This window comes from Rana temporaria, chromosome 9, assembly GCF_905171775.1.
Source record: "Rana temporaria chromosome 9, aRanTem1.1, whole genome shotgun sequence".
NCBI lineage: Eukaryota > Metazoa > Chordata > Amphibia > Anura > Ranidae > Rana > Rana temporaria.
Window position 1 is genome coordinate 52,184,701 of NC_053497.1, and position 12,269 is coordinate 52,196,969.

Sequence of the window (12,269 nt, forward strand, 5' to 3'; positions counted from 1 at the left end):
ACCACTGCCAGTTGTTGGCATGAGTATGAATGCCTTTAGCACAGGGTCAGCTGATACAGATACCGTCATTGTGTGTGTTGGATGAACTAGAGGAAAATCCCTGTCACTGAGATGAAAGGCCAACTCAAGTATTGGTAAGCAAACAATTGCAAATCTGTGCGTATATGCACACTTTTCCCATCTCTTGTTAACTTATTAAAAGTTTGCAACTTGATGTTGAAAATCTTATAAGTGCTAGCAGTTATTGCAAGCACAAAAATGTATGCATGCTTATGTGTTTATTTACCCTTTGCAGTTTAAACCTATGCACTGAACTGTTATATAAATGCTATGTACACATGGTGGTATAGACCAGCTATGGTACATTAGCTTTTCTGTACAGTGGAGATGCTTTAGAAAAAAAAAAACATTTTTTTTTAAAGAAAAGTGAGCGTTGAACAAAGCAACCAAATATTCCCTGTTTTAATTCGAGCTAGAAAGATTTCAGCTTGAAATCCAGTTTCTATATTGGTGTCGGCAATAGTTTCTTTAAAACCATTTTCATACACAAGGCCTATCGTAGCCAAAATAAAGATAATGAGCCTAATTTAATACATTGGGAAAATACCTGTCTGTTTTTCCAGGGTATGCAGCCAGATTCCCTATTTCATGCTGACAGTTTCCAATTTAGGGTTTAGTTCACTTGATATAGGGCTACCGACATTCTAGGGCCTGTCTGTATTGCACCAAAGTAAGCAGCTTTAAACTTTGATGGCTATATTTGCATTTTTTTCTGTTTCACCCAATAGTCAAACTTTTGTAATTGGATCCAAATGTGAAAACAGACCCCAAAGATTCCAGTTATTTTTGCTTTTTAGATTTAAATCTGGTTGCTGTGAAGCAATACAGACTAGTTTGCTGCTGGAATTCGGTGTATGCAAGCAAATACTCATGTGGGGGAGGCCCTAATCTGCAGCTTTCATTAATAGAACCTCTGTTCATGCCCTTCCTGTTTATTGGTTAACAGCTTTCTGACAACTGTGCCCTTGCATTGTCACCCTGTCAGATGTCCCTGGTGGAGACTGCAAGTTGCTGTTCAGACATCGTGACTTGTTGCCAGGAAGTCGATCCAGAGCAATGTGCAGCCAATACTTAAGATCGTTCATGTAGACAGAAAGTGTCTGAAAAAGGCCGTAGGAGATGAGCAGTACTGAGATGCATAAAGATTAAATCAATACTTAATAAGACAAACATTTTATGCGCAGTACTTTAGCAAATTTAAATATGGGTTAGATCTACTTTAAAGTGTATCCACATTTTGAATAGTAAAAGGAAGTGTTAAATCACTGTTAGGTTTATATTGCTATCTGTGTCCTCACATGTGGAGATTTACTGTCTTTGTCCTAGACCAGGGATATGCAATTGGCGGTCCTCCAGCTGTTGCAGAACTAAAAGTCCCATGAGGCCATAGCAAGACTCTGACAGCCACAAGCATGACGGGCAGAGGTATGATGGGACTTGTAGTTTTGCAACAGCTGGAGGTCCGCTAATTGCATATCCCTGACCTAGACATTTGTTGCCAGGAAAGTCCAAAGTTGAGAGCAGGAAAAGTTTGAGGTAGAGTTTTCTTCTCACTTTTTCGTTTCTCCGTGACAGATGAGGAATTTGTAAATCCTGAATAAAACACAGATGGGGAAAACTACCAGGGGTTTAAACTGTCCGTTACCCCATTCAACATTAAAAAAAATGAAAATTGTATCATACCATCATTTTATTTTCCTGGTGCCTATCCATGGCAGCATACACATGATTCAGTATGCTGCCATGGTGGCACCAGGAGAAAAACATTGGCTTTAGTTATACCTAATGAGCTTCCATTTCTTGTCTTTAAGACTACCAATCGGCTTTACAGAAGTCAATTTAAAATTTTCATCTTCTTTGGGGCCACATTAAACAGTGTTTACTGGTATATGGTAATTCAATAATATAATGTCAGTTAACAGCTCTAGCTTTGCTCCAGTTTTAATAAATCGATCAGACTGTTGTGTTCTGATGATCCCTTGCAGAATCTAACTAGAATTCTAGTGTTAAGGCTCATTCCCACAGCAACACATTGCATATTGTGTATGCGTTGTTATAACACATTTCAGTGTTCTCCTTTTTAACAGTTTTTTACACTTCAGTGGATTGCTATAAAATGTATGCCTGCACCAGAAGATTAAACAACCCTATACAATGCAAAGCTTTTTGCCTTGTCTTTGTGTTGGACAATGCGGCTCAACAGGGATGGTGTGAACAAGCCCGAAGCAGCAAAGAGTTACTTTGAATCATTTGAGGCTCATTTCACACTGACTTACCGATCTGGTCCACCTGTACATTTTTCTGTCAGACCTGATCGGACTATCCATTGCTCCATTGTGTCTGCTGACACCAACCGGCATCTGATCCAATCTGCTTCAAACAGACAAATGGGGATCCGTCTGGCTAGTCGGATGATGGATGGAAATGGACAGACCCTATAGAGAATGGCGGCCCCAGTGTCTCTGTGTCCACTTTGCATGGTGGAGCGGACACGGACCTGTCATCGGTCTGCTCAGCAGGGATCAGCACACAGATGCCCCGCTTTGCAGGTGTATTTGCTTGACAGAGTCTGCCTCATCTATAATGGGCCTAATGGACTGAAAAAAGCGCACATGCTATCTTTTTTTTTTTTGTAATGCAGCTCACCACAATCCACAGTGCACTAACACAGCGTAACATTGTGAACCAAACCTTAAAATAGAACTGAAGGCCGCAATACTTACCGCTGTTTCAGCTGTCCAACACCTGTGGGGTCCCTCGCCAGTGCCGACTTTTTTTTTCTGGCTTCTTGCAGGTCCCTAGCTTTTTTCTTTTTTTTCGTCCCTCTCTCTAAACTCCCCTGCATGTTGGCCTATGTGTCCACGCATACATAGACTTTTAGCAGCGTTTAGAAGCAAGAAATAAAACCCACTGCCAGTGTGTCCAAGGGCAGCAGAGTTTGGGCAGAAAAAAGTTTGCTTGTAAATGCGTCTAAACATGCTTTAACACTAGGCGCGTTTAGTGTTTGAGTGGTAATTAATTTCCATGGCCAGAATTATTTGTTCTGGCCAAGAAAATGAATCGACACCCAAATGCTTGATGTGGGTAAAGGCGTCGCACACTTTTACAAGCGCCAGGTGCTTTTATTTTGCCAAAGTGCTGCTGCCAAGAGGAAGGCTTCTAGGAGAGTTTAGAAAACATCCAGCATGTATGAGACCTTAAAGGAGAAGTATGTTTTTTTTTTTTTGGATTCATACTTGCCTTGGTGGATGGAGCGTCAGACTGATGCTCCATCTGTCCCCCAGCATCTATGCACTGAGAACCGAGCCACCGAACATCGCCGCTGGCTCGGTTCTCACAGATCTCCGAGTAGAAAGAGGCTGACTGTCAGTCAGCCTCTTTCCTCTCTGCTTCTCCACGCTCATTGGAGCACTGACCCGTAGAGGGGAGAGGCTGTCGCAGCCATCAATCAGGGCAGCTGGTGGATCCCGACTTGGGAAGTCGCGCTGCCGCGACTGATGGCAGTGACATCAGCAGATAGCTCTCCGCTGAAAACGGGTCACAGGAGTGCAAAGCGAATTGCACTCCTGTGACCCAGAGGAGAATCCCAGCCTAAAAAGCTCAGGCTGGACTTCTCCTTTTTAAAGCGGCAGTAAACCACAAAAAAAATAACAAAAATCTCTCTGCTAATTAACATCATAATGTGCTAGTATGCATCATTTGTAAAATATACAAATTTACTACCACTTCCTGCCCCTTTCACACTTTTGCGACCTGAAAGTCACGCGACTTTGTCGCAATTCCTGTGTAATCTTGAGGTCAATGGACCTCAAGTCGGACCAAAGTACTGTAGGGACGACTTTGAAGTTGCACAGATATGAATGGTACTCATTGGATATCATTGGGTGCGACTTGTCATGTGACTTTGCAGTCCCAAGTTTCAGGACAAGTTGCACAAGCGTGAAAGAGGCCTTAACTTAAACCTTCCAGTATTGGTTTCCTGCAACCACTTATACTTACTTTGCCCCTTTCTGCATCCAGTACTGTGCCTGAGGAGCCTTTGGCTTCTGTTGCTGTCCATCTAATCCCGTGAGGAGGGCGGGGACAAGCTGCACTGTGTATGTCTATGGACACTCAAAGCTCTGCTTGGGAACGAGCCCAGATGTCTGCCCCCATAGCAAGTGTTTGCTGTGGGAGCAGACAGAAGAGGGGCCGAAAGCTCTGGTGGGGATCCCAGAGGAGGAGGTTTGGGGCCACAATGTGCAATACTATTGCACTTAACATTTAAAGCGGTTGTAAACCGCATAAACTTTTTTTTTTTAAACCTGCAAGGCAAAAGGCATAATCAGCCAGTATGCACCGCATACTGGCTGATTATGAAATACTTACCTCGGAACGAGGTGAGGAACACTTACCTGGTCCACGCCGAGCGAGATGTCATCTTGCCCTGGCGTGTCTTCCGGGTATCGCCGCTCCAGCGCTGTGATTGGCTGTAGCGGCGATGACGTCACTCCCGTGCGTGCGCGCGGGAGATTTAGGTTCGGCAAGGCCCGGCGGATGCCGGTCCTTTAGCCGAGGATCCCCCCTGCACATGCGCCGCTGCAGCGGCGCATTGCGGGGAGAATATCTCCTAAACCATACAGGTTTAGGAGATATTCTTGATACCTACAGGTGAGCCGTATTATAGGCTCACCTGTAGGTAAAAGTGACAAATAAGGGTTTACAACCACTTTAAGTATAACTTTTTTGTTATGAAAGGCAGACTTTTTATTAAAATAGCACTAACTTTCATAAAAATCCATTTTTTTGGGTTACACTTTTAAGATTGGGTCTGCTTTTATTCTGTACAGTGCATAACAAAATCCCAGCCGTGATAGCTGACATGTCAGTGCAGAATACTCTTCTCTATAGGTGCAATAGATACAATAATGTATAATCCTGCACACTTTTCCTGAATTGGTGTAATATATTCACATTTGCATGCATATATAATATTCTTGATATAAGAGCAATGATCTTTTTCTTGTATAAAATAAAAATTTATATCCTTGCTTCCAGATTTGAGCACATACCTGGTGACATGGGATTTGGACGTGTGTGTTCGTGTTCATCCAATAGAGTACAGAGCCTGTGTGTGTGTGTTCGTGTTCATCCGATAGCGTACAGAGCCTGTGTGTGTGTGTGTGTGTGTGTGTACACGCTTCAGCTGCTGGAGAATTGAGATAGGCGGGGACTGTTTCATCATTTCGAAGTCTCCCCATCTCCCTCTATGTGTTAAAGGAGAAATAGCTACATGTGTCCGTCCGCCTCCTCTGTAGAAAGTCTATTATGCAGCAAAGGGCAATGCAAGCTGTTCTTACTTAGTCATACTAGAGGTCAGCATGTATTCATCAGGTAACATATTCCAATGTAAACAGACTGAATAAATAGTTTTACGTTTAGAAGAAACAAAACGGTTTACACGCAAGTCTTCTCTGCAGCTTTATGGACTCCTTGTCAAAATCATCCCAAACAGTGTGAGCCATGTTCAAGAATCCATCAATGCAGGCAAATATACAGCTGTGGCCAAAAGTTTTGAGAATGACACAAATATTAATTTTCACAAAGTCTGCTGCTTTAGGTTTTTTAGATCTTTTTGTCAGATGTTACTATGGTATAATCACAAGAATTTCATAAGTGTCAACGGCTTTTATTGACAATTACATTAAGTTTGTGTAAAGAGTCAATATTTGCAGTGTTGACCCTTCTTTTTCAAGACGCCCTGGCATGCTGTCAATCAACTTCTGTTCCACATTCTCACTGATGGCAGCCCATACTTGCATAATCAATGCTTAGGGTTTTTTTTCCCCCCCCACCTGCCTCTTGAGGATTGACCACAAGTTCTCAACGGGATTAAGGTCTTGGGAGTTTGCTGACCATGGACCCAAAATGTCTGTTTTGTTCCCCAAGCCACTTAGTTATCACTTATGCGTTATGGCAAGGTGCTTCATCATGCTGGAAAAGGCATTGCTCGTCACCAAGCTGTTGTTGGATGGTTGGAAGAAGTTGCTGTCGGAGGATGTTTTTGTACCACACTTTATTCATGGCTGTGTACTTAGGCAAATTGAGAGTGAGCCCACTCCCTTAGCTGAGAAGCAGCCCCACACATGAATGGTCTCAAGATACATTACTGATGGTAGCACTTACCTTTTCTTCTCCGGACAAGTTTTTTTTCTGGATGCCCCAAACAATCGGGAAGGGATTCATCAGAGAAAATAACTTTACCCCAGTCCTCGGCAGTCCAATCCCTCTACCTTTTGCAGAATATCTGTCTGTCCCTGATCTTTTTCCTGAAGAGAAGTGGCTTTCTTGCTGCCCAGGCCCTGCTCTAAAAGTCTTTGGGGTTGATTTACCAAAGGCAGATCCACTTTGCACTGCAAGTCGTTGTAGATCTAAAGGGAAGAGCTGAAACGAGGGGAAGCTCTGCTGATTTTATCATCTAGAAGCAAAAATGCTGTTTTTTTTTGTTTTTTTTTCCCGGCATGTCCCCCTCAGATTTACAGCGACTACACTTCCAAGTGCATTTGCAGTGCAAAGTGGTTTTGCCTTTAGTAAATAAACCCCTTTGCCTCGATGTTCATGCAGATGCACTCACACCTGCCTGCTGCCATTCCTGAGCAAGGTAGTGCCACAACCCCACAGCTGAATCTACTGTAAGGGACGGTCCTGTCGCTTGCTGGACTTTCTTGGGCGCCCTGAAGCCTTCGCAAATGCAGTGGAAATGTTTTTTTATGGGATTAAGTTCCTTTTCATGGCAAAGAGGGACTTTGCAATTGATTTGCATCTCTTCACTCTTCATAACATTCTGGAGTATATGCAAATTGCCATGATACAAACTAAGGCAGCAGACTGAAAAGTAATATTTGTGTCATTCTCAAAACTTTTGGCCACGGCTGTAATAGCCCCTTATATCTAAAAGTATCAAAAACGCCTCTATTCTACAATATATATATATATATATATATATATATATATATATATATATATATATATATATATACATTTTTAATTAACTAAGGCTGGGTACACACTATTTCGTATGTCAGTAGATACTGACCGACTCTCGATGGAGCTGGTTCACACATTTCCGAAGCGGCTGCTGAGTGAATTGCACAGGAGTCCTGTGCGTCTTCTGGTCTTTTTCAGGTCTAAATTCAGCCTTAAATTTGGACTGAAATGGTAACCGAGGATGCAGAGGACCCCTGATGAGTGCCGCGCCATACGGCAGTGTGAACCCAGCCTAACGGTTTGATTAAATGAAGGGTGCTACAAGTCCTATCACACAGTTTTTCTTAAAGATGGCTATATATCTTGTTTAGTACAACTTTTATGAGTGAACTATGTGGGGGCTACTGGAAATGTGTACAATTCATTCCTTCTTCTTCTGGGTCAGCAACTCAAAGTTTGAAGCTACAGAACCGGTATCACAGGCAGAAAACTAACATTCCCAAAAGAGATCAGCAATGGTGGCCTACATGAATCACTCCTGACAAGTGTACTTTAAAAATGTTGGTTCAAACTAAAGGCACAGCCACATCTTGTTTATATTTCTTGGCTTGTAATATTGCAGTTACACAACCTTCCCTCCTTGCTGTTATTACTAACAGCTATTCAATGATTGTTTTGTGTCATCTATTTGTATTTTGGTGTATTACATGTGGTTTGGGACCCAGCAGTGTGTCCCACATACATGGGTATACCATTTGTGTGATTCTGATAATTATGGTAGACATTTGGGGTTCTAGACAACAATATAGTAACACTTTGAGCCTAAACATAAGAAGGTTAAACACCTTATGCTATATAGTGCATCTTAATTGCCTTATAAACCTGACTGACATAAGCTTCACTATAGTAGCTTGCTACTAGAAAAAACAAAATGAGATCACGCCATTGTGCTACTGTAGCATGAATGCACTGGTGCTATTCATTCTAAATGAAACCCCAACACACTTGTGCATCTAATCTGTATGGCCGTGAAACACAGTATGTCACTACTTTGCATTATGGTGTGTTTCATAGGGGAATAAAGGTGCAGGTATGGTTTTTGGTGAGTCTAGAGCCAACTGTAAATTAATGAGCTGCCTTAACACATTGCACATGATGGAGCACATTGGGGGTTATTTACAAAAGGCAAATCCACTTTGCACTACAGGGGAAGATCTGAAATGAGGGGAAGCTCTGCTAATTTTATCATCCAATCATGTGCAAGCTAAAATGCTGTTTTTTTATTTTTATTGCATGACCCCCTCAGATCTACAGCGACTACACTTCCAAGTGCACTTGTAGTGCAAAGTGGATTTGCCCTTCGTAAATTACCCCCATTGTGCGTTTAGGAATGCACAGGTGTGAATGGGTCAATGTACTAACACATGGTTGTTCTAAATCCATATATTCCAAATTGATTTAAATGCTAATCAAGTTCTGATACAATTACCTATTTTAGTTGTAGTAATAATGTTTATTATAACATTATTGTAATGATTGCTAAAGGTTAGTTAATTGAACCTATAGGGTTCAGACTGAGCTCAACTTGATCAAAACGGTAGTACTAGAACTCTGACACAATATTAAAGCAGAACTTCACTGCAGCTGAGTATCACAAACCAAAAACACTTTAATTCATTTTTAATATTCAAAACAAACTCGCCCATCCAGCCATGTCTCCATTTTGCTAAAAAAATCATGTTGAAACCCCCCCAGCATTTCTGGCCATCTTGAGAACGGGCAGATAAATTAATGTAGCATTTACTTCCTGGGATCCATCTGCCCTTGGCTCAGGCAGGAGGGTGTGCTTGGCTAAGAAAACCCCTCCTGAAGGCTCCTGGGATGTATGAAATCCGTTGCCGAGGCTGGGAAACCAGGAAGTAACTGAAGGAATGTAAATATGATATCCCCTCCTATCTATTAATGCAATCAGTATAAGGATTAAAAAAAAACAGTAAAGTTCTGCTTTAATGTATAACAGTAGACTAAAAAAGTGGTGGTATGTGGGCCTCTTAAAAGCTCATATTCATGGCAATCTACTGTATGTTTCAGCCATAATGTTTGTTTCCTGAAAACTTTTATCCAATAAGTCAGAATAGTGTTTGGAGCTTTTGTACAATGGCTGAAAACCATGAAATACATGAAAGTGCTGTAGTCTTTATCCTACATGTTTGATCACAATTTGGTAGTCTGTGTTACATTTTGATAACTCAATATAAACCGTAAATTCACATAATATAAAATAAGCTTTTCAAAATGTGGCCTCTTCAAGTTTCCTTTGGTCAGGTTAAGAATTCAAACTAATGGCTTCTTTTTAGGTTTTGCATTCCTGGTAATATATAGCCACCCTGAACTTTTATTCTTACAAGTTCTTAGTGGTTATACTTGTCACTGTCAATTAAAATTTGTATTGTACAAATTATCCTCCAATAGTGAAACATAATAAACAAATATGCTTTAAAACATATTTTTTTGCATATGTTCAAAGTGAAATTCTAGATCTACTTATCCAGGTTTCCCCTGATTGACCAGTGTAGTAATATGCTACATGTCCCTATATATCAAAATATAATGTAATCCTTATCTGTCTGTTTTTCTTTTTTCCAGGTTGATAAAATGGGGTCAGGACCTATAGATCCCATTGAGCTGCTTAAGGGTCTGGATTGTTTGTTGGGCCAAAAGGGAGAAGTAAAAGCTGTCGCTGGAATATCAAAAATATACAAGTAAGAACATGATTATTGTAATCATTTGCACAAACTGTTGGTGCAATGTAAATCCTGTATAATAAATATACTGTGCTGTGTTTAGATCTTGTTTCATTGTTCATGCTTTTATTTATTTTAATTTTTTTTAACCTGTCTTTTAGCTTGATGAAAGAATCTCAGAAGATGGTTAGTCGGTGTATCTACATGACCATCATATGCCAGACGAATTCCCCGGAACTCCTTTCTAAGTAAGCAGCAGATGTGATTTTTACCTTCCTTTTTTCAAAACTTATTTTGATCTGATGATCACAGATGTCTAAATGAGTGGGCTTTTAAAGCGGAGGTTCACCCCTACAATATACTTTTTCCCCTTAGATGGATGCTCGTTTTGTCTAGGGGAATCGGCTAGTTGTTTTAAAATATGAGCAGTACTTACGGTTTACGAGATGCATCCTCTCCGTCGCTTCCGGGTATGGGCTGCGGGACTGGGCGTTCCTATTTTGATTGACAGTCTTCCGACGGTTGCATCCATCGCGTCACGATTTTCTGAAAGAAGCCGAACGTCGGTGCGCAGTATAGAGCCGCACCGACGTTCGGCTTCTTTCGGCTACGAGTGACGCGATGGATGCGACCGTCGGAAGCCTCTCGGAAGACTGTCAATCAAGAAGGAACGCCCGCTCCCGAAGACCCATACCCGGAAGCGACGGAGAAGATGCATCTCGAAAACGGGCTAAGTACTGCTCATATTTTAAAACAACTAGCCGATTCCCCTAGACAAAACGAGCAGGAATCTAAGGGGAAAAGGTCAAAAAATTAATAAATGGGTGAACTCCCGCTTTAAGGAGCACCTAGGGGGCATTTTTTTGTAAGCTGTAGAAAGTGCTGAAATTTCCAGGAATCCCTTAATCACATAATCAATGCCAAGCTTTTAGTCATGTGGTCTCTGTGGTGATTCAAGTAGAACTAGGTAATTGGTGACTATGTTTCCTAGTCAAGCTAGACCTCATCATTGGCAAAAAGGCATAAAACTTTTTTGATGACCGTTTAGTATCTAACCACTATGTAGCCTTTGTAAGTGGGGCATAGGGATGTGTTTGTGTGTTGTGTGGTGGTGTTTTTTTTTTTGGGGGAAGTATTTAGGTCTACTTTAACCACTTGACCTCTACAGAGCTGCGTTATTTTAACTGACAATTTCGCGTTCGTGCAACGATGTACCCAAATTAAATTTGTATTTTTTTTCCCCCCACAAATAGACCTTTCTTTTGGTTGTATTTGATCACATCTGTGTTTATAGCACAAAAAAAGACCCACAATTTTGATAAAAATACATTTTTATGTTCTGCTATAAAACATATCCTATAAAAAAATCGAATTTCTTCATAAATATAGGCCAATATTTATTCTGCCATTATATGTTTTGGTAAAAAAAAAAAAAAAATCTCAATAGTGTATATTGATTGGTTTGCGCAAACATTGGTGAGTCTAAAAACTGTTTTTTTTTTAAATTATTATTACTAGTAATGGCGGTGATCAGCGACTTATAGCAGGTCTGTGTTATTGTGGCGGACATGACACTTTTTGGGGACCAGTGACACTAATACAGTGATCCATGCTAAAAAAAAATATACCCTGTCACTGTACTAATGACACTGGCTGGGAAGGGGTTAACATCAGGGGTTAACTGTGTGCCTAGCCTGTGTTTTACTGTACTGTGGGAGGTGCTTTTACTAGGGAAAGAGATGGAATTTATTTCCTGCTTTTGTAGGGACACAAATTCCATCCCTTCCCTTCTGTCAGAACAGCGATCTGCCTTATATACTTAGGCAGGTTGCAGTTCTTCCTTCTGATGGACGATCGGCAGGTGCCAGAGGACATCGGGAACCGTGCACTCGCCGATCAGCTTCTGCTGTGTGTAAAACTGCCTTAACGTGGATGTAAACCCACATATGTAGGGAGGTTTGTTTAATCTCTGCATCATCTGAAGCTGTTAACTTCACTGGGTATAAGTTTTACATGTATATCTTCTGTCTTCATCTGTATATATGCTTTAGAATTCTTACATCAGGTAAGAATGTTCACTTCCTCATTCTGCACTGTTAGAGAAGGCTTGGATTACACCGGGCGCAGCTGATTGGAGGAAAGCTCTAACACAGCAGACGGACTGCTAATCTGTTTATAGCAACCTCCCCCACACACACACACTTCTATCTTCCATCTCTGAATGTGTGAGAAGTTATCAGGCTGATAACGGAGCTACAGAGCAGGAGACAGCTACTGGACTTAGTATTTTGAAGAGAGATGAGAAAACGCTACAGATATGTGCCCAGCACAAATTTCATGAATCAGGTTTACGTTCACTTTAAGTGGTTAAATGTATTGGCAAATCTCTGCTAAGCAAGTCTGAATCAAAACATGTTACAGTAGGTGCTTAATTTATCTGTTTATTTTCAGCATAATGCAATAAAGTGAAGGTTTTTTTTTTTTTTTTGTACACAACAC

The 12,269-nt window shown here is 41.1% G+C and overlaps 1 protein-coding gene across 4 annotated transcripts in view; it reads left to right on the plus strand.

Moving 5' to 3' along the window:
• Positions 1-12,269, plus strand: part of LOC120913491 (serine/threonine-protein phosphatase 1 regulatory subunit 10-like) — a 30,177-nt gene that overhangs the window by 3,316 nt on the left and 14,592 nt on the right. For all 4 annotated transcript variants that reach the window (XM_040323454.1, XM_040323457.1, XM_040323456.1 and 1 more), the window contains 2 exons: positions 9,673-9,788; positions 9,932-10,018. In XM_040323454.1, the coding sequence (XP_040179388.1) occupies positions 9,682-9,788; positions 9,932-10,018 (194 nt within the window). In that variant the 5' untranslated portion in view covers positions 9,673-9,681. The remainder of the gene's footprint in view (positions 1-9,672; positions 9,789-9,931; positions 10,019-12,269) is intronic.